The sequence below is a fragment of the Rhinopithecus roxellana genome, chromosome 16 (genome assembly GCF_007565055.1).
Source record: "Rhinopithecus roxellana isolate Shanxi Qingling chromosome 16, ASM756505v1, whole genome shotgun sequence".
In the NCBI taxonomy this organism is placed as follows: Eukaryota; Metazoa; Chordata; class Mammalia; order Primates; family Cercopithecidae; genus Rhinopithecus; species Rhinopithecus roxellana.
The window spans coordinates 114,997,018-115,019,440 of NC_044564.1; the positions used below are offsets into that span (position 1 = coordinate 114,997,018).

General features: G+C 48.1%; 1 protein-coding gene across 5 annotated transcripts in view; it reads left to right on the plus strand.

The window, feature by feature from the left end:
• The window catches only part of RGS3 (regulator of G protein signaling 3), a 132,351-nt gene that overhangs the window by 17,192 nt on the left and 92,736 nt on the right, over nucleotides 1-22,423 (plus strand). For 2 of the 5 annotated variants that reach the window (XM_030919463.1, XM_030919466.1), the window contains exons 3-8: nucleotides 2,048-2,106; nucleotides 3,057-3,151; nucleotides 4,524-4,592; nucleotides 14,222-14,282; nucleotides 15,748-15,838; nucleotides 16,460-16,515. In XM_030919463.1, the coding sequence (XP_030775323.1) occupies nucleotides 2,048-2,106; nucleotides 3,057-3,151; nucleotides 4,524-4,592; nucleotides 14,222-14,282; nucleotides 15,748-15,838; nucleotides 16,460-16,515 (431 nt within the window). Of the gene's footprint in view, nucleotides 1-2,047; nucleotides 2,107-3,056; nucleotides 3,152-4,523; nucleotides 4,593-14,221; nucleotides 14,283-15,747; nucleotides 15,839-16,459; nucleotides 16,516-19,821; nucleotides 20,026-22,423 lie in introns of those variants that run through there. The other 3 variants (XM_010370480.2, XM_030919474.1, XM_030919465.1) reach the window with 2 other exon arrangements.

Genomic DNA, 22,423 nt, shown 5'->3' on the forward strand with positions numbered 1-22,423 from the left:
ATAACCTGTCTTTTTTTTTTTTTAACTCCTTTTGAAAAATAACTCTCTCTCTGCTCTGATTTTGCAAGAAATATGCCTGCCTTCATCATCATTAAGACTCAGGAAGGAAGACTCATTTTGCCTTATTGTTTCCCCTCCAGGAATCATCCCCCCGACCCACCTGTCTGGGCTGGGTTTATTGCTTTCTCCTTTGTGTCTTTGTCACAGCCCTGACTACACTGTGCCACCTGTGTCTGGTCTCTCCGTCAGACTGAGAATGCAATGAGGGCAGGGACTGGGTCCGGTTCATTGCCACTGCTGGCCAGAGAGACCCAGGAGGTCACCAGGCCTGGGTCCTGCCTTCAAGAACCATGCCCTTGAGGGAAGGGATGCACACAGGAACAGTAACTAGGATACTGGGCAGAGTAGACTAGTAGGCACTTGGGTCCTCTGGTCCTGGCCATGGGGGGCTCAATGTGAAGTTCCCAAGGAGCAGTAGAGGGGTGTTCTCTGCCTGCCAGGGCCTGACTCCGGCTGTGCAAACAGTTTTTGCAAAATGCATCTTGGCCTCCACCACTCCATTTGTCCTGCACAGTTTGCTTTGGCTTCACCCCAGTCTCAGGCCCTTCATCCCTTCCCGCCAGTCCCCACTCCTTCCTTTGGCTTCCCAGACCTTGCACCTCAGACTACTGGGAGTACTGTCTGAGCCGAACCCTAGGGCTCAATGAAAACCAGACATAAGGCTGGGTGCAGTGGCTCACGCCTGCAATCCCAGCACTTTGGGATTTGAGGCGGGTGGATCACCTGAGGTCAGGAGTTTGAGATCAACCTGACTAACGTGGAGAAACCCTGTGTCTACTAAAAATACAAAATTAGCCAGGAGTGGTGGCACATGCCTGTAATCCCTGCTACTCGGCAGGCTGAGGCAGGAGAATCACTTGAACCTGGGAGGTGGAGGTTGCAGTGAGCCAAGATCGTGCCATTGCACTCCAGCCTGGGCAACAAGAGGGAAACTCCATCTCAAAACAAAAACAAAAACAAAAAGAAAACAAAAACAAACAAACAGATGTAAAAGGAGATAGAACAGAGGCTCAGGTTCTATCAGGTCTATTGTCTGCTTTCTATAGACCTCAGGCAAATGGTGCTGCTTACTATCGGGACCACACCTGCACCCACCCCACACCTCTCCCCTTGCCTTTATTACCTCTCCCCTTGCCTTTATTTATTATTATTTTTCTTTAGAAAACATGTTTTGAGCAATTATTTATTTACCAGGCACTCCTCTGAGCACTTCAGACACATTACCTCATTTAATTGGCACAACTACCATGTGAAGTGCATGTTATTATCACTAATCCATTAAAATGGCAAATTCTGTCCCAGGCAAAGCAACTCACTCTAGCTTATATGGTGAGTAAGCAGTGCAGCTGGATTCATGCCTGGGTCCGTCACCCCCTGAGGCCCCAGCTTGTGACGCCTGTGCTGTGCTGTCCGCCAGCCACGGCAAGGCTCATGGCATACTGTGAGTGCCACAGTATGGCTCATGGCACACGGTCAGCGGCCCCTTCATTCCTAGAAGGCAGTCTTGTGTGGTAGAGCACTAGGCTGGCAGTCAAGAGACATGGGTTCCAAATCCAACAGTCATTCCCATTGTTCTGTGATTGTGGGCAAGTTTCTTACTATCTTTGTGCCCCCCTCCCCGAAGCCTCATTTTCCCCATTACATGAGGGGTTGGATTCTATAAACTATAGTTCTCTTCCAGCTATAAGATTCAGGGAATTGAATATACTCCATTCATTTGGTGAATTGAATTGGCAGCATTGGTGAGGGTGCTGCCAGAGCGTGGGGGATGGTGGGGATGGCCTAGACTGGAGCAGGTTAATAGCCAATGGTGGTTATGCAGGTTAAGGGCCTGGTAGTAGGGGTCATAACCCTGCTACTCACAGATATGCTTTTCTTTTCAGGTCTCTTTATTCGTGTGGGTGGATATTCCTATGTGTGTCTCTCTTTCTCGCTGTGTGTGTGTATGTTTCCATTCATCCACCCCAATGTCTGACTTCTCTTTTAGTTATAGAAGGTAAAGGCCTGATCAGCAAACAGCCTGGCGCCTGTGATCCGTATGTAAAGGTATGTGGTGGGGCCAGAGGTGGGGAGCGGGATATTGAGGGGTCATGTTACTGGGCTCAGTCCCAAGGTCCCAGCACACCTGTGGGGCTGGTGACCTTTGAGGAGGCAGTTGCCATCTCACTCATCTTGTCAATAGGCATTTATTGGGCCCAGTGCTGGAACAGACCCATTCCCTTAGCTCGGCTGGGTCCCTGGTGTTTTCTGTAACAGCCAAAATCTTAAGGGAGATCTTGGTCATCCACATAGGTGGGCACAGTGAGTATGTGGATGGCTGAAATCCACAGGCGATCCCAAGCCCTCTTGTGAAAAGCACCGTTTTCATCCACTTTCACCCCAAACTAGGGGCAGGATGGCCAGATTTGGGCAGTAGAGTGGAGGGAGTGTCTCTGAGAGCTGCAAGATCCTTCTGGGTTGGCTTTTGCTGTAAAGACAGGGTCCTTGCAGGAGTGGGGCTCTGCTTTCAGTGAGAGCCAAAGGCCAGTAACTTCCTAAAGTGTGGCAGCTGGGGTGCCAGGTGCTGGCCCTCAGCCTTCTTCCTGAAGCCTTCAGGCTGATCAGAGGCCCCTGCTGGCAAGGACTTGATCAGGAGCAGGGCTAGAACAGCCCTGGGGTGAGAGCATGGATTTGGGGCCTTGGCAGGAGGCTGACCTGGAACCTTTGTGAAGGGAGCATTCAGCAGCTGCTGGGAACTTCTAAGAGAGGAGGCCTTTCACTTCTGGGGAAACCATTCTGCTTGGGGGAAGAGCAGAGATGATAAAGTCGTACCACAGCTCTGGCTGAGCCATGGCTGCCTTTTTGGTACCACCCACCATGAGGCCCTGTCCTGGCATCTGCTTCCAATGCCTCTTGCCCTGGGCTCCTTGTTCCAACTTGGAGATGTGCAGAGTCTGCTGCTGAGCTTAGGTGGGCCATGAGATCCGCTAATCATGCTTCCTTTTTTCCAATTCAAGATTTCTTTGATCCCTGAAGATGATAGACTACACCATCAGAAGACGCAGACTGTTCCAGACTGCAGAGACCCAGCTTTCCACGAGCACTTCTTCCTGTAAGAGTCTGGTGCAGCTGGGCCCTAGAGAGGAGAGGGAAGGAGTGTTTATCTGGAAACAGCTCTGTTTGCCAAATCTAGAACTAGGTCTATGCAAAAAAAAAAAAAAAAAAAAAAAAAAAAAAAGAAAGAAAACACAACAAAACAGTGCCTTCTAAAGGATGTCTTTGTTTTCTCACTCACTCGTGTCCTTGCATCCCTGGCACCGGGCCCAGCAGTGAGGTCCGTAGTGATAAGGTATCACTTGGCTGGCTCTCATAACTAAAATGCCCAGCCTGGGGCTGGCAGCCCCTAAAAAGTGTAGGCAATTTCCCACTGTGCCTTGGGCCAAGCTTTCTCCTTTAGCTGAAGGAATTTTCCAAGCTGAAGGATGTTTTACCTCCCTGCCCCCCTTTTTACTTCAACTTTCTAACCTCTCTGAGCCTTGGCTTCCTTATTTGTAAAATGGGGCTAATAATAGTAGCAACCTCAGAGAGCTGTGGGGTATAAATGGGACAGTATAACATAACACAGAGTACCAGCTATTATTATTCCTTTCCCCAATCTCTAAACTCTGGGGCCAATGGGAAGGTAATGGACATTTTGTATTTTCCAATTAGTGAAAATTAATAATAATATTTTGGTTTTTTTCTTACTACATAAAGTAATTTTGGTTATGACAGGAAAATAGAAAATATAGATGAGTAAAAAGAAGAAAATAGAAAACACCTATCGCCCTCCTACTCACAGATATGCCCTACTGTATTTCTTTTCAGACCTTTTAATTTGTGTGGGTGTGTATGTTTGCATGTGTGTGTATGTCTGTGTGTGTCTGTTTACAAAAATGGAATTTTTTTTTTTTTTTTTTTTTTTTTTTTTTTTTTTTTGAGACGGACCGGCCTGGAGTGCAGTGGCGCAATCTTGGCTCACTGCAAGCTCCGCCTCCTGGGTTTACGCCATTCTCCTGCCTCAGCCTCTGGAGTAGCTGGGACTACAGGCGCCCGCTACCATGCCCGGCTAATTTTTTTGTATTTTTAGTAGAGACAGGGTTTCACTGTGTTAGCCAGGATGGTCTTGATCTCCTGACCCCATGATCTGCCCGCCTCGGCCTCCCAAAGTGCTGGAATTACAGGCGTGAGCCACCACACCCGGCCCAAAAATGGAATTGTTTTATAATAGCATGTTGTAACCTCCTTTTTATCCTTAACAACATAATATAAACTGTTTTATGCATGGAGGTACTCATCTCTTACTTTATTTGTAATATAGTTTATTTAACCAGCTGTTGATGTTACTTCCACATTTTTGGAATTATGACTGACTCTATGAGTCAGCCATGGTCTAGAGCTCGGCCCAAACTAACACTCCAATGGTCTGATGATTGACTTTGCAGTCCTGTCCGAGAGGAGGATGATCAGAAGCGTCTCTTGGTTACTGTGTGGAACAGGGCCAGCCAGTCCAGGTGAGGAGAGCTGCTGAGCTGGAGGGGGACTCTGCTCTGGGCTAGTGGGTGGCAGCCAGGTGGCCAACATACAGCAGGGGTTCGATTAGTGCTTTCTGGATAAATGAGTGTTAGTGGCAATACTAAATTGCAGAGGCTGCCCCTCCTTGAGTCCCCATCACTCCAGGTGTTACCAAGGACTGTGTTATCAGTGAATATTTGCTGAGCACTTGGTATCAAACAAGGCACTGTGCTGGTCACTGGGGATGCCAACCAGCTTACACACGAATTTTATTCTCAAGGTGCCCACTATTCAGGTGGGGACACCAGACACTGCATGGAGAGAAATTACAATGACAACATGTACATGCTCAGTTCTATATGACTCTAAGCACCTTGAAAAACAGGCTTATTTCTTTTTTAGTCATCATGGTACCTAGTGCCTAGCACATAGGTGTTTATTAGATATTAGCTGCATGAATAAAAGAATGACATGAGTAATAAAGACCATCAGTGTGGGAAGAGGGAGAGTTCACTGTGGTCTGAGATGATCAAAGAAGGCTTCATGGAAAAAGTGGAATTTTGAACTTGGGCACAGATGAAGAATAATACAACTAAAGAAGAAGGTTGGAAATGACATTCCAGGCAGGGCACAGCATGAGCAAAGGCAATGAGGCAGAAATACTCACTGTAAGCTCAGGCTGCTATGATGAGACCAGGTGGAGGAGTATAGAAGTTTTGTGTAGGAGAATCCTAACAGGCTGGTCTTGCAGGCAGTGCAGGACACAGGAGGGCAGAAGTGGCCATTAGTGACGGCAGTTAGAGCAGAGCAGGGGAGGAGTGCTGGGCAGGTGAGCATGATATTGGCTGTTAAGTGACAGCAATGGACTGCCATGGCCCACGGTTAGCGGCAGTGGCTCATTTGGCTGGTGCAGTGTAACGAATCTGGGATACCCCATTGTCAGGATCATTTGTGGAGCAATCGCATCACTGAATGGTGACTGAAAAGGGGCTTCCGTGAATGAAAATCAGCTCAAGTCAACATCTGAGACCTGGAAAACATTTTTGGGTTCAATGCTCTTTAGTACCCTAAATGTTATTAGCTAATATGTTTTTAAAGTCAGGGTGTATTTAACCTACAAAATGAAGGATTTCCTTTTTAATAAAGTATCCACTTTTCATCATAGGGTAGTATTGTACAGTAAACCTCATTCATTCATTCATTAATTCATTCATCCATCCAGGTGCCATTTCCTGGGTATCACTGTGGCAACAACATGCTGGGGATGCATGCATAGGGGTCAAAGACTTTCTTATTGGATCACCCATAGAGACTTGGAGCTGAGAGTGAGGAGGGGAACATCATGTTAATAACAAGAGCAATGGCTGACTGGGTGCTGACCTAGAGCCAGGGGTTAACAGTGCAGATTAAAAATCTCATTTAATTCTTACAACAACTCTAAGAAGAGTATGGTTTTGTCCTAAGTTTTCAGAAGAGGAAACTAAAGTTTTGAGAGGTTAGGAATTTGCCTAAGGTCATACAGCCAGTTAACAGTAGAGCCGGGATGGAATCCAGGCAGTTGGACCCCAGGGTCCTTCCTCTCAACACTGTACTGACTCAGCGGTGGACAGGTGAAAGGACAGAGGAAAGAGCCAGTAAAGTAGAGAGGGCAGGGCAAGAGTGGAGTGAGGAGGGATCTGTAAACTCATTGATGTTGCTGGAAGGTTAAGTACAAAGTAGGGACTGGCTAAAGATTAGCTGAAGAGGTTGGTATAAGCCAAGTCAGATGATTCTGTAGATTCTCTTTGGAGTGTGAGGTTTCTCCTAAGGGCGGGTGGTTCTCGATCCTGGATATGCATCAGAATTCCTTGGGATGCTTGTCAGGAACCTGGATTCTCAGGTGCCACGTCAGATTAATTACATCCAGCTCTTCATGGGCAGGGCTGAGAAATCTGCATTTAAACGTGTTTGCAGGGTGAACCTCCTGCAGCCACTTTGGTGTTTGGGAATGTCTGGCCACTGGGAGATGCTGAAGTGTGTCGAGCCAGGGAATGACGGATGCACATTCTAGATCTATTGCGTTGGCAGGTCTTTGGAAGGTTGGGGTGAGAGAGAGGGTTTGGGGCTAGGGAGGGGAAAACAGACTCAGGCCATATTTAGGAGATTAAATCAGTAGTGTTTAGTGGTGATTTGGCTGTGAGAGCAGTGTGAGAAGTCAAGGGTAACTCCTGGGTGGCTGGCGGTGTCTCCACCTAAGACAGAGTTACTGGAGGTGGAGGTGAGTCAGCTTGGGATATGGTGAGATGCAGGTGCTTGGAGGGGAGCCAGGTCAGAGCTGTGAAGGAGGGCTTGTCTTTGCCTACCTGTAACTTGGGAGACAGAGAGATGGGAGCCACGAGCAGGAAGGCAGTGGGTGAAATTCTGAGCAAGTGAGATGTCAAGGAAGAACATCGAGTGCTAAGGACCAAGGGTCTGATCCCTGTCTTTGAAGGGACAGGCCAATGAAGGGAAGGTCCTGAAGGAGACAGAAGAGTGTCAGAGAGGCATATGGACACCCAGCAAGCCCTTTGGGTGGAGGCAGACACCAAACTGCTGGAGAAGGAGCCGGTCATGCCCTTCATGGTTTTTGGAAAAGAGAATGAGGCCAGGGAAAGTGAGTCAGCATCATGGGGCAGTGTCTCCATGTGCTGCCTATTTTGGGAAAGTGAGATGCCTTATTAAAGAAAATACAGCCAAACTCACAGTCACAGTCCCAGCCCAAAGCTCAAGAGGACCAGGGCCTTTGGAGCAGAGGGCCCTGTGAAGCTGTGAGCAGTATGCAGGCTGGCCTGGCCTCCTTGCACTCTCCTCGTCCTCTCTCCTTTGTCGATCCATTTCGGAGCAAGAAGCCCTCTGAGCTGGAGGAGGCAGACAGAGTGATTGCAGGAAACTTTGGCTCTGCTGAATGCTCTCAAATCAAATTGTGCCTCTCCGAAGGACGGACATTCAACTTATCAACGTGAAAGACAGTTGTGGAAGGAAGGAAACAAACGTTTACGGAATTCTTCTCTGTGCCAAGCACTTTACATACATTACCTCATTTTATCCTCATCATGATCCTGAGAGGTAGGAATTATTATTGCCCCTCTCTTTAGAGAAGAGGAAACTGAGGCTTATGAAAGCCGAGGCACTTGCTTGAGGTTATGTAACAGTTCATATTTATCAAGCACTTACTGTGTGTGGACATTAAGCACATGGCACACATTATCCAATTTAACCCTCACAACACCATAAGAGGTAGGTATTATTATTACTGTTCTTTTATAGGTGAGGAAACAGGCACAAAGGCGTTAGGTAACTTGCCTAAGGTAACACAGATAGGGTGCCATGAAAACAAGATGTAGATGCAGGCTAGCTGACGCCAAGCCCAGGTTCTTGTAGCCACATTACAGTACACTTGACCATCTCACATGGATGATAAATGACTCCAGAGCATACTGTTTCTGTGTCAGCATGCTTGCTCCTCAGGACTCAGGCTGCTTCTCATTGCATTTATAGTGTAGTTTCATTGATTGATTGATTGATTGAGACAGGATCTCACTCTGTCACCTAGGCTAGAGTGCAATGGTATGATTAGAGCTTACTGCTGCCTCAAACTCCTAGGCTCAAATGATCCTCCAGCCTCAGCCTCCTGAGTAGCTGGGACTACAGGTGCATGCTACCACACCCAGCTAATTAAATTTTTTTTGCTTTTGTGGAGACGGTGCTTTGCTATGTTGCCCAGGCTGGTCTCCAACTCCTGGCTGCAAGTGCTCCTCCTGCCTCAGCCTCCCAAAGTGCTAGGATTACAGACATGAGCTACTGCAGAATTTATAGTGGAGTTTTATATAAATTATTCAGCCAAATGTGTGGTGGTCACATTTTGAAACTGATAGGAGATAACAGGAAAGCATCTGTTTCGCTAATTCTCACTATCCTTCCAGGGATGGCTGTGAACTTGTATTAGAGAAAACAAGATGATCTACAAAGAAGTTCTGGGGAGGGCCAGATGATTTCAGTTCATCATGGTGATCACAGTGGGAACTGAGGAGAACCAGGCCTCAGCACAGTAGATTTTGGCTTAGCTTTGACTAGCTGTGTGACCACAGGTCAGTCCCTTTCCCATGCTGAGCCTCAATTTCCTTGTCTGTAAAATGCAGTGATCACTAATGTTTCTTTCAGCTTCAAGGTTCTGCGAGTTTTTTTATAGGCTCTTTCAAATGCATGCAGAGGTAGAAAGTATCATATAATAAACCCTCATATACTCATAGCACAGTTTCATCAATTATCAATATATGGCCAATCTTATTTCATTTACACCCATCCACTTTCCCCTTCTCCAGTGAATTATTTTAAAGCAAATTTAATTATTTTAAAACCTCATCTCATCAGTATATATTTCTAAAAGATGGCTTTAAAAAATAATCATGATGACATTATCACACTTAAAAATTAATAGTAATTCCTCAATATGCCATTGAATATGGAACTCAGCTATTTAACAATTCTGTTTGATAATACGGCGAAAGCCAAATTGAAGCTTCTAGTATTAATCATAGCATTTTCAGAATTTGTGGCCAGGGAACAGACTTGGAGAGAATTATAATGTTATGTACTAAGGTAAAAAATGCATATATGTATTATATTTATACCTCCAAAGATTATCTTCAATATATATTACATATTATTATAAATTATATAAAATATAAAATATAATTATAACTTAATTATAATATATTGGTATATATAATTATATATACCTAATTATAATTATATATTGACATATAATTATATATAAATTATAATTATATATTGGTATATGTAATTATATATATATAACCTAATTATAATTATATATTGGTATATATAAATTATATATAATATACAATTCTTTATATATTATTATATTAATTATATATAATTAAAGAACATTAATTATATATGTAATTAAAGAACATTACATATATGTAATTAAAGGACATAATCTTTTTTTTAAGTAATTTTTTTTTTTGAGACGGATTTTAAGTAATTTTTTTTCTTTGAGTTTTGCTCTTGTGCATGATCTCAGCTCACTGCAACCTCCGTCTCCCAAGTTCTAGCAATTTTCCTGCCTCAGCCTCCCAAGTAGCTGGGACTACAGGTGCACGCCACCATGCCTGGCTGATTTTTGTGTTTTTAGTAGAGATGGGGTTTCACCGTGTTGGCCAGGCTGGTCTCGAATTCCTGACCTCAAGTGATCCACCTGCTTTGGCCTCCCAAAGTGCTAGGATTACAGGCATGAGCCACCATGCCCAGCCAAGGACATAATCTTTTTTTGTTTTTTAAGATGAAGTCTCTCTCTGTTACTCAGGCTGGAGTGGAATGGCGCGATCTTACCTCGCTGAAACCTCTACCTCCTGGGTTCAAGTGATTCTTCTGCCTCAGCCTCCCGAGTAGATGGGATTACAGGCGCATGCCACCATGCCCGGCTGATTTTGTATTTTTAGTAGAGACAGGGTTTCACCATGTTGGCCAGGCTGGTCTCAAACTCCTGACCTCAAGTGATCCGCCTGCCTTGGCCTCCCAAAGTGCTGGGATTACAGGCATGAGCCACCATGCCTGGTCAGGGCATAATCTTTTATACTAATAGTAGCTACATTTAAGGAGATTCTGCTTGTGATTTGCCCTGCACTGTCCCAGGCACTGTAAGTGTACACTGTCCTTTAATCTGTTTTATAAATGAGATCTCAGTGCCAAGTACAGTGGCCTAATGTTAGAAAGCTTGTGACCAGCGATGGGTACTGAGCTTACAGAAAAAGTGAATGGAAAAATCTAAGTTCAATTTAAGTCATCAAATTAAAAATCAATTAAGATTAAATGGTATAACCCTGTAAGAGAAATAGTTTACCTGAGAGGGAGAACTAAAGTGCCTTTCCTCAAAAAATAATAGATTTTTTCATCTTGTAATGAGTCTGCAACCCTATGCTCAAAAGTAAACTGAATACTATTCCCCATATGTGCTGCATGAAGTTACTTCTAAGCCTTTATACTGGCTGTTCCCTCTGCCCAAAATGCTCTTCATTCTCTCTGGCTCAATTCATAGGTTTTCTTCCAGCCTTTCAGCCCGAAGCTACCTCTTGTGTTCTCGAACCTTCAGAATATGTTGCCTGCACTGTTCATCTGTCAATCTCACCCTGTCTTGTGACATCCCCTGTATTGCTGTCTTGAACTGCTATTTAAATTCCTGGATGTTTGTCTTGTTTCCTTAACGCTGTGGCCCCTTGCCCAGTGCCTGCCAACCATGGGCGTGATAGATTCATCCATTTGTCAAGCCTTCACTAAGTGCACCAAGCCCAGAGCTGAGGGATTGGTAGTCAGAAATAACCAAGGCTTGGTTCCAGAGACTTTGCATCTAGTGAGAGTTCAGGCACTCCTCAGGGTGAGTGCTAGTTCCCAAGTTAATAAACTGACTGCTGTATTGTCATATACTCAGGTTGCTTTAAAAGAAGTCTTTCTTCCTCCAAAGATTTTTCAAAAGCAGGTGTAAGAAATAGCTAATTGAAGAACACTTAGAGAGAAGTTCCTGCTTATGGACGTTAATTGTGGCAATTTACCCTGCCTGAGTTATCATGAAATGGTAGGAGGCCCCTTAGCAGGAAGTAAAACTCAAGGGAGGCTATTAACCATTTAACATTCTCTAAACAACAGGGAATGAAAATTTCACTTAGTGAAGAGCAGGGAGAGGCTGTGGAGCTAATGCATTGGCCTGGAGACTTTGAAAGTTTCAGCCCTACCCAGTAGGAAAGAAGTGTACAGCAGAGTAGTGTGGGCACCTGGATAGCAGCTGGATTTCTCTCAAATGTGTGACAAATAAAATGAAATCGGTTTGAGGACTTTGGCAAAGTCTTGCCAAGGCTTTTCTGGAATGGGAGCTCAGATTAGTGTCAGCTGTTTATGATAGTCACTGCAACTGCCTCCTATTAGTGCTGACTTGACTACTTCCCAAGGGGGAGGAGTATTTGTTTTTGGTGGTAGGCTGGGGAGGTGGATATGGAAGAGTCACTTTATTGGGGTGAGCACATTGTCCCTTTTGAATAGGTTATTAATAAAGCCTTGGATGATGAGAGAGGCAAGGAAGAAGGGAGCAGATGGAGCCAAGGCTAGAGGAACCGGGAGCAGGAGTGATGAACTGAGAGCAGCTGTTAAGAGACAGCCAGAAGCAGGGGCCTCAGCCCTGGGCCATGGGGCAGAGCATGAGTTTGCAGGCAGGTGGACCAGTTTTGAGGAACAATCTCCTGGCATCTTGCCTCCCCACCCCTTGCTTGACTTGGCTGCTTGTGAGAAGCTAGTTTTGTTTTGCTTAGGACTGTCAGGTGGTAAGCTGCCACCCTTTCTGGAGAATCTGAACAATATGTCTTTATCAAGACCTTATAGATCACTGGTCTTTGACTGGGGCAGGTGTAAGTGGGTGTTTGGCAGGATCCACTGGAAAGCTTTCTCCAGGCTCCCATGCTCAAACCCCACCTTGGACCAACTAGTTTTGGGTGCTCAGGAAGAAGTTCTGAGCCATATACTTCAGACAGGCTGTTCAGTTGGATTTGTGGTACGCTTCTGGCTAGAACCACTGCTCTAGCTCAGGCTCCCTTAGACCAGGTTCTGGAAAACGCATCTCTAGGGAGTTTACTACCTATCCTGCAGCCTGTTCCATCTTTGGCTTTGATATTGTGCCTTCCATAGGACATGCCAAATCTCTCAGCTATATGGGTCCTCCAGCTATTGAAGCCAGCCTCCAGGGTTATGCTCCAGCCTAAATATCCATGATGTTTCTTGATTAATAGTTATTAAGCCAACCTGTGAGGGAGTCCAAGTTGAGGATGGGCTAAGAGAGAGGAGAACAGAAAGATAACATAAAAAAACCCCTACTGTCAGGATAGAACAGGATGTGGCACAATAAAAGTCCTTAAAAGTAGACTGATACTGTCTTTTTTTTTTTTCCTGATCACAAAAAAGGTACTTGTTCCGTATGAAAACAGTGAAAACCCATGAAAGAAAATTAAACCCCTAGTAATCCCACCTACCAGATATAACCATTGTAGTATTTTTGTGGGTATCTTTCTCATTAAACTCACATTACTCATTAAATTTGCAGCTTTGTAAACTTCCTTTTCTCTAACAATAGCAAGATATTTTTGGACTTTATTAATATTAATCAATGTTATCATTATTATTTTTTTGAGACAGGGTCTCGCTCTGTCGCTGCAACTGCCTCCTGTTAGTGCTGACTTGGTCACTTCCCAAGAGGGAGGAACAGTAACACACAATCACAGCTCACTGCAGCTTTGACCTCCCAGGCTCAAGTGATCCTCCTACCTCAGCCTCCTCAGTAGCTGGGGCTACAGGCTCATGCCACCATGCCCTGCTATTTTAAAAATTTTTTGTAGAAATGGTGTCTCCCTATGTTGTCCAGGCTGGTCTCAAACTCCTGGGCTCAAGTGATGCCTTCCAAAGTGCTGGATTACAGGTGTAAGCCACTCCACCCAGCCCATGCCATCATTATTAAAAGCTGCCAAATCTTAGTCCCTGGTTATTGGACATTAAGCCTCAATGATGGACATTCTTCGGGAACTCTGAATTATTTTCCTCCCCCTCCTCCTCCTCCTCCTCCTCCTCCTCCTTTCTTCTTTCTTCTTCCCTGATTATTGGACATTGAGCCTCAATGGTGGACATTCTTCAGGAACTCTGAATTCTTCTTTCTTCTTCTTTTCTTCTTTTTTTTTTTTTTTTTTTTTTTGAGACGGAGTCTTGGCTCCGTCACCCAGGCTGCAACCTCCACCTCCTGCTTTTAAGTGATTCTCCTGCCTCAGTCTCCTGAGTAGCTAGGATTACAAGCATGCACCACCATGTAGCGCTATTTTTGTGTTTTTAGTAGAGATAGGGTTTTGCCATGTTGGCCAGGCTGGTCTCAAACTCCTGACCTAAAGTGATCTGCCTGCCTATGTCTCCCAAAGTGCTGGCATTACAGGCATAAGCCACCATGCCCAGCTGTGAATTCTTTTTAACCAAGAAGATTGAACTTAGCCCCTTGCCATAGTCTGACATCCCCATGAAGCCTGACCCTGGCCCATGCCTATCTGCGCTGCTGGTGGCCAGGTCAGATTAGTTTCAGCAGCTTTTGTGTCAGGTTGGTTTGGACCTTGATGTGTAGCCATCTAAGAACTGCTCAGCTCCTTCCTGGACCTGAGACAAAACTTCTTGAGCTTGAGGTCTCATAACTGTTCTCCACTGAGCATCACCAACTGATGTGGGCAAGGAGGTTCCCTCTGGGGACCAGCTCTTCAGATCTACCCAGCACCAGAACAGCTAAAACTCGTGAAGTACCTCTAAGCTTTTGTGTTTGGTAGAGGGAGTGTTGAACTTGTCCTATGACCTTGGGAAAGGGACTGACTCTGAGTCTCCATTTCTCCCTCTGTAAAATGGAGATAATAGCTCTTCTCTAGCCTGCCTCACAGAGTCAGAAGGATCAAACGTGATGATGCAGGTAAAGTGCTTTGTAAACTGCAGTGCATCAGGCAAACCCATGCTATACTTGATAATGGACCTCCCAATAGAGCCCAACAAAAAGTGCTGACTCAAGCCTCAATTGTTCTCCCAGACAGAGTGGACTCATTGGCTGCATGAGCTTTGGGATGAAGTCTCTCCTGACTCCAGACAAGGTGGGTCCTAAGGACGCTTCTGTCAGAATCATCCCAACTGGACCGGGCCGGTACAGCCAGGGTTTCTCTGTCAGCCCTTGAGCAAGGCTTCTCTCTGTGAGATGGTGCCCCACTGAGATAGTTGCCTGGTGGGGTGGCCTGCATAGCAGCACTGTGTTTGTTACCTGCCTAGCTGAGAGTTTGGGTCCCCTTCTTGGTTTGTCTTGCCAGAGAGCAGTTGTTAGGCAGCCCCAAGTCTTCCCAGGAGGCTCTGAGTCTGGTGTCTGCTGTTGAAGATACTGGCAGATCCCTTGGGGCCCAGAGCACTCCTGGGCCTGCCCCAGAAGATGAAGGCCAGGTGCGCCCATGGTGCCTTCCAGGGGTCCTCTTCTTGTGTCTACCAGGCCTGATATTTCTGGGCCTAACAGGTGCTCAAGGATGGAGTGAGCAGCACCATCCTCTGTGGAACTTTTCTTCAGGCTGGAGGAGGACTCTTTGGGACCCAAGACTCCTTGCTCTGGGTCACCAGTCCCTTATCAATTTCTATGCCGCACTGGACCCCCCGAACTGGAAGGTGGAGGGTGGGGAGCACTCCTTTTGCACATCCCTGGAAATGTCCTGGTGGCCTGTGGCATGGCCTGCCACGCAGATTTGTGTCTTGGGGTGGGTGACTGAGGAACCTTTATCCTGCTTGTGAGTCCTAAAGAGCTTCTCTCTCTCTCTCTCTTTTTTCTTTTTTTTTTGAGATGGAGTCTCACTCTGTTGCCCAGGCTGGAGTGCAGTGGTGTGATCTTGGCCTGCTGCAACCTCTGACTCCCAGGTTCAATCTATTCTCTGCCTCAGCCTCCTGAGTAGCTGGGATTATAGGTGCCTACCACCATGCCTGGCTAATTTTTGTATTTTTAGTAGAGACAGGGTTTCACCATGTTGGCCAGGCTGGTCTCCAACTGCTGACCTCAGATGATCCACCTGTCTTGGCCTCCCAAAGTGCTGGGATTACAGGTGTGAGCCACCACGCCTGGTCTAGAGCTTCTCTTGACTGCAGCCTTGGCTTCATTCTCCTGGAAAAGATGTTCCCCCTGCAGACTGCTCAGGAGCCACAGGATGCCTTTTGGCCTCTCCATCCATCTTTCACTCCTTCACTTCTGTTCTGTCAACAAATACGGCTCCTACTGTATACCAGGCATAGTGCAAGGCACATCAAAGAGCCTGTGCACGACTTAGTGGGGGAGACGGGCAAGTAGATGGTTGTCCTCCAGGATAAGAGGCTGTGGGAATTTGGCAGAGGGGAGAGCCAGCTCTGCCCTGAGCATCATGGAAGGCTTCCTGGAGGTACAGGCGTGGCAGCTCAGGGGCAGGAAGGCTGGAGAGTCTTTCTCTCCTGTGGGAGGGTGTCCAGTGGCTACTTTTGGAGGGGGATTGGTGGCTGCCTGACCTGTGCCTCTGCCTCCTGTGTCTGAGTGTGTCATTCCTTCTCTCGTGACAGGAGATCAGTGGTTGGTACTACCTCCTAGGGGAGCATCTGGGCCGGACCAAGCACCTGAAGGTGGCCAGGCGGCGACTGCGGCCGCTGCGAGGTACCTGCACACCCCCTTCAGCTTCCCTTCCCAGGACCTGCCCCCTCCCTCCTTTCCTGCATAGTGGCATCAGTTCTGGTATTTGGTGGCCCCTGCCACCCAGGCTGCTATTAGCCTGCTGGGTGCAGGGACTTCTCAGGAGCACCTGCTAGAGTGCACGCTGCAGGCAGCCTCTTGCCCATGCCTCCACTGCTTGTCTGGTTGGACTTTTCATTGGAGAGAATATGGCCTGACCCCATGTGGTTTAGCTCCCTTGTTTGTGGGGTACTTTATACTTCCCCAATGGCTCCTTCCCAGCTCCGTGTCTCAGGGATCCCCCAGGTTGCCTTGCTCACCTTGGGATACCCACCTCTACAGACAGGGCGTTTAGGTCCTGCCATGATCCCTGAGGCTCAGAACACGGATTTCATGGCCCTTTTCTATGTTCTGCCTTTCCCACATGCAGCCCTGGCTCCTGAGTCCTTGTCTGGATCGAGCCTCAGGTGTCCCCACATCCTGAGGCCAGGAGTGGTCCTGGGCGAACCCATGGGCCTGTTTCCCAGCACTGTCCTCTGGGTGGTCTGAGGAGGGGAGCCTTCTATGCCACCAGGCGTTTTCTGATTCTGTTCTGTTGCCTTCCAGACCCACTGCTGAGAATGCCAGGAGGTGGGGATGCTGAGAATGGGAAGAAACTAAAGGTAGGTGGGGACAAGCTAGGGCATTGTTCCAGAGGCTGGATCTCCTCCTTGTCAGCCCCCGGGCCCAGGAAACCCCTAAAGGGGTAGCATTTGTGCTTGAAACTCAGCAAGTCGTGCACTTGGAAGGAATGATTTCTTGACTTTCCTGAGGTGTATTACAGGAAATAAATGCTCTTCTTGGGGTATCCATGATTGTGGCAGGGGTGGGGAAAGGGCCAGGCACCTACCTCTGGAAATGTAAGCATCTGGATCTTACTAACTTTGGGCCTCTAGAAACCGAGTCCTCCCCTTCCCACAGGCCTTCTTGGCCCCCTGCTTCCGCTGGGACTGAGGCTGAATCACCCTCTCAGGTTAGACCTGCTTGATGTCAGGGGGCAGCTGTGATTCTGAACCTGAGACCAAGGGGTTCTCACTCTATTAGGGCTTAAAGTCTGGAAAGGAGCCTTTTTCACATAAGGAGTTGGGAGAATTCTCCAAAATTCATTCCATCTCTTTGCAGAGCATGGCAGGGGATCTATGGTTTTCTTTAACAAATAAGAGAGGGAATTACTTGGCCAGGCATGCTGGCTCACGCCTGTAATCCCAGCACTTTGGGAGGCTGAGGGAGGTGATCACCTGAGGTCAGGAGTTCAAGACCAGTCTGGCCAACATGGTGAAACCTTGTCTCTACCAAAAATACAAAAAAGTTAGCCAGACATGGTGGTGGGTGCCTGTAGTCTCAGCTACTTGGGAGGCTGAGGCAGGGGAATCACTTGAACCCAGGCAGCGGAGGTTGCAGTGAGCAGAGATCATTCCAGCCTGGGCGACAGAGCAAGACTCTGTCTCAATTTAAAAAAAAAAAAAAAAAAAAAAAAAAAAAAAAAAAAAACAACAACAGGCCGGCCGTGGTGGCTTACGCCTGTAATTCCAGCACTTTGGGAGGCTGAGGTGGGTGGATCACTTGAGGTCAGGAGTTCAAGACCAGCCTGGCCAATATGGTGAAACCCTGTCTCTACTAAAAATACAAAAATTAGCCAGGTACGGTGGCGGGTACCTGTAGTCTCAGCTACTTGGGAGGCTGAGGCAGAAGAATTGCTTGAACCTGGGAGGTGGAAGTTGCAGTGAGCCGACATCGCACCACTGCATTCCAGCCAAAACAAACTCCCAGCAATTCATTAGCCCCTGTATACCAGGTGCTTTTACCTAATCTTAACTGCCCACTCTGAGGCAGGTGTTACTTCGGCATCTCACAGATGAGAGGGACATACACAGTTCAGAGCATTAGGCCCTCTCCGTGGCCACACAGCTGGCAGGTGGTGAAGGCAGGCTCTGAGTGAGGGCTGGCTGCCTTTTCAGTGTGCTGTGGCACACTGCCTCCTGTGCATGGCCTACCTGGGAATATACAACATTGCTGTAGTTCCTAATAGTATCTTACATATTACACAATATCGGCGTATTACAACGTACCAAACATTTTCATGTTCACTGACTCAAGTCATTCACTTATTCATCATTCATTAAATATTTACACCTAGGGCTGGGCCCTGTGCTAGGTGCTGGGATGCATTTCTGGACCTGTCCAAGGCCCTGCCCCATGGAGCAGTCTAGAGCTGTGCTGGCCGGTGTGGTGCCACCTGCCACCTGTGGCTACTGAGCACTTGTATTGTGGCTGGTGTGACCGGGGAACTGAGTGTCAACTTTAGTTTTAAGTAATTTCAGTTTACCAGGCACATGTGTCTAGCTGCGACTGGGTTAGACAGAGAAACTTGCCAGGAGTAACTTGTCAGGTTTGTTTTCTGTGGCTTCATTAGTTGAAAAGCTTTCCTCTGCCTTCTGTGGGGAACTGCAAAGACCTTTCCCCCTGTCTCTCTACTTGCCACGCACAGAGAGCATGGTGATCAGGGGTCTGCCTCATGATTCATGGAAATTACATGGGTGTCAACACCATAAGTTTGCTTCCTCCAACATCATAGGTTTCTTGGTGGCTTGTAAAATCCTGCTGCGTGCTGGATTCTGCACACAGGCCTCGAGCCCCTGGGGGCCTTTTTCTGAGGTGTATTGGATTTTCCTGAGCTTGTGTGCTCAGAGATGTCTGTGGGACTCAGCAAAGAGGGTGTCCTTGTCAGATGCTTGGCTGTGGCTCGGGGAGAGCCCCCGGAGTCCATCTCTTCAGCTCCTGCGCTGTGCAGGTGGGGAGATGGAGGCTCAGAAACCTGGGTGACCTGCCCACAGTCACACAGCAACAAAAGCTGGGCTGAACCAAGGAACCCTCTGTCATCAAGGACTTGAGTGTGTGGCTGGGCTTCCCCAGGGGCTCTGAGATGGGCAAAAGCAGCTGGGCTCACCATGTGCTGCTCTGCAGGATGCTATCCTGGGACTGCCAGGCAGGAAATAGGACCCGGGTTTTGGTCCTAGCCCCACACTGCCCTGCTGTTTGATCATAACCTCTCCAGGCCTCAGTTTGTTTGTCAGTAAGATGAGGAGTCTGGATTGTCTGATGGCCTGGAAATCCCTTCTACATTTGACTTTGTAGTCCATGTATTACCAGATCCTGACAGCAACCCACTTCCATGGACAAAAGACAAATAAATTGACTTTTTTGTTTTTTAAGACAGAGTCTTGCTCTGTCGCTTAGGCTGGAGTGCTGTGGCGTGATTTCAGCTCACTGCAACCTCTGCCTCCTGGGTTCAAGCGATTCTCCTGCCTCAGCCTCCCAAGTAGCTAGGACAACAGGTGCCTGCCACCATGCCCAGCTAATTTTTATATTTTTAAAGTAGAGACAAGGTTTTACCATGTTGACCAGGCTGGTCTCGAACTCCTGACCCCAAGTGATCCACCTGCCTCGGCCTCCCAAAGTGTTGAGATTATAGGCATGAGCCACCGCGCCTGGCCGAAACTGACTTTTAAGTAGTTTCCAAGTGGCAGGCAGGTCTTCAGACTCTAAATGTTTTATGTTCCCTGTCTTGAGATGGGATGTCTGTGAGTGTAACCCCCTAAGGTGTCCTTGGATTCTTTAGGCTGGGGTAGTCTCCTGGATTTCCAGTAGGGACACTGGGACTTGCAGGGGGAGGAGGCGTTGTTATAGAGCAGCTGCGTTTTCTGCCTGGGTTCTCCTCCAGTGAGGGGTGTTTGTGAGAACATTGGAATCACAAAGTGGCCCATGGCGGAGAATGCAGCCAGAACAAAGGCGCCCTCTCCCCGCCGGGCCCGGGGAATACTAACTAGTTGACAGGAATTTTAATATAAAACTCTCCCTCTTCCTTGTCATTCTGAGGTTTCAGGAAGCCTTCAGGCTTATCGTGCAGAGGCACACAGCACAGACAGGGCTTGGGGAGGTGAGAGGTGATTTCCTGCCATTCTTCTGTGGGGCGGGCTTCCCAGGGTGCTCATGCCAGGCTGACGGGTCCAGTGTGGGCTCCCGCTGCTGGGGGAGAGCTGGGTTTTCATGGGGCGGCAGCCGAGGCAGGACCCGCAGCCATGAACCGCTTCAATGGGCTCTGCAAGGTGTGCTCGGAGCGCCGCTACCGCCAGGTGGGTGCTTGGCCTCTTGTGGGGAGCCTGTGGAGTGTTCAGGGATGGGGGTAGAGGGACCATCTGAGCAGGATCTTGCTCCCAACAAGGTTTTCTGTTACCCCCTCCTGCTCCCTGCAGGCTCACTTGGATATGGGGAGGAGGATAGAGGCAGGAGCTGGACCCAAGGCCCCTTTAAGGCCCAGCTCTGTGTGGAGTACTAACCACTGGCTGGGTGGTGTTTTTGGTGAGATAATCCAGCTAGCTTTCTGTTCTTTTTATTTGGGGAGGGGCTTTGGGTGTGAGATTGAAAATGCCATGGTTGCGGAGCAGCTGGGAGCGGAGTTTGTATTTTTGCTAACTTTCCTGCTTCTGACAGGACAGCAGTGCCCATTCTGCCCCCTGTGCGTGGGTGTGTTGGCGTGTGCCCGTATGTGAGGTCGGGTGTTTTCGTGTTTATGTACATACATATAACTTTCCTCTCTTCTACTGCTGATGCCTCACTATGGCTCCGGATTCCTTTGGCTTTGGAATCCAACTTTACAGTGAGGGTTTGGCCTCAGCCTCCGGTCTTGGAAAGCGGGCAGAGTGGGCCATGATGATCCCATTAGCCCCCCTGTGCCTCTTCTAGAACTGTGATGGACCATTTTTTCTCATAAAATAGGAATGGGATCAGGGATGGTAAAGGCAAGTGATATCTAAACTGGAAGGGAGTTCTGAAATTGTTCTGATTTTTAAAAAATCACATAGAGAAGCCCCTCTATTTGTTTTAATGACCAGACTGGACTGTGGGTCCTGACTCCTCTGACAGGCAGTGCTTAGGTCCCAGGAGGATGCCCAGAGGGGCCTCTGCCCCCCCCTCCCCCACACCTGCCTGCTAGGGAACCCAATATTCTCTCTCTAGCCCTCCCCTGCTCTCAGGCTCTGCCCTGCAGGCCCCACTCTGTGTTTCCTGCCCTCCCGGAGCTGGGAAAAGCAGCCCCTGCGACACTAGCATCTGGGTGACAGAGTGGTGAGACAGAGAGAGCACTGGATGGGACATCTAGAAGTTCTTGGTCACCTTGGGGCTATGGGCTAGAAGATGGGGCATGCTCGCCATCAGCGTGGGGCCAGGAGCAATTGTGGGCTAGACCTAGGGCTCAGGGACTCAGAGTTCAAGATGGTTTCTGTGTTAGAAACCAGTGCCGAATTGAGAGCAGCAAGCTTTTGGTCAGGTCTGAGCTCAAATCTAGCTCTGCTCCTCTTTAGCTGCAGCTTTTGAGCAAGTCACTGTTCCTCTCTGAGCCTTTATCTCCTAGTCAGTAAAATAGGGATAATGAAATCCAGCGATGGTGCCGTGGGAGTGAATGGGATGATGTGTGCGAAGAGCCTGGCTCAGTGTCTGCTGTGCATATCTATCTAGGAGGTGTTTAATACGTGGCGGCATTTGGGGATTACAGTCTAGGCAGGACAGAGGAGCAGAAACTAGGCAGGAGAGCAGAAGTGAGGGGCTGGCATGGGTGAGACCTGGGAGCAGTGGCTGTTCCTGCCCTGGACAGGAAAGAGTGAGAACCACCTGCAGGAAGGATAGGCTCTGTCAGAAGCTGCCAAGGACTTGGGGCAGGGCTGCTCCCTTCACCTCCTGGTCAGAGCAGGGCTGAGAGCAGGAGGGTGGAGGGGGTGGCACTTCGGGTCTTATCTCCTTTCTGTAAAATGGGTGTACTCATTTCCCTGGGGGCTGCAGGGATGGTCAGGTTCTTTGGATACTACCCTCTCAATGTGGTCAGTGATCATGGTGGACAGAGCATAATTCTGCTTCCTCTGAGCTAGAAGGTGAGCTTGCCTCCCGGCACCCTCTCCTCTTCCCCTCCTTCACACCCCCAACTGGCTTGGTCTGTGATCTGGGCTGGCACAGGAGGGTAAAGGGCCCCAGCCCACAGTCCTGCTTGGATGTGGGGTCTGGATGTGGAAGGAGGAGGCTGTTTTCTTGGAGCACACTCCTTCCCAGACCCCACTTTCCAGCTACTGCCCCAAAACTGGCCATCCAGAGCCCAGGGTGCTGGCATGGGTTTTCTATGCAGGGGGCTTTGGCCCTGGGTGGGGTAGGGGTGTGGAAGTGCTGGATGGGCTTTGGGATCCCGGCTTGTGCTTAGGTTAAGGGTTGGCTTGTGAGACCCCTAAAAAAATCCTCGCTGGTTCCATGGAGGGAGCCAGGCTCCTGGCATCTTCCCTGGCCTCAGGCAGGCCTGGCAACGAGTGGCTGCTCCTTTCCCCCAGCTTTCCACACTCACACCCGCGTTTGTTTTTCTTTCTTTCTTTCCATTTTTTTCTCTTCCTGTCTTAGCTGCGTGTTTTCCCAGAATTCTTATGGGAACAGGGTATTTTCCTGCCTCCTCCCCCTTCCCCTTGTCTGTCAGATTTCCTGTTTTACAAACTCGCT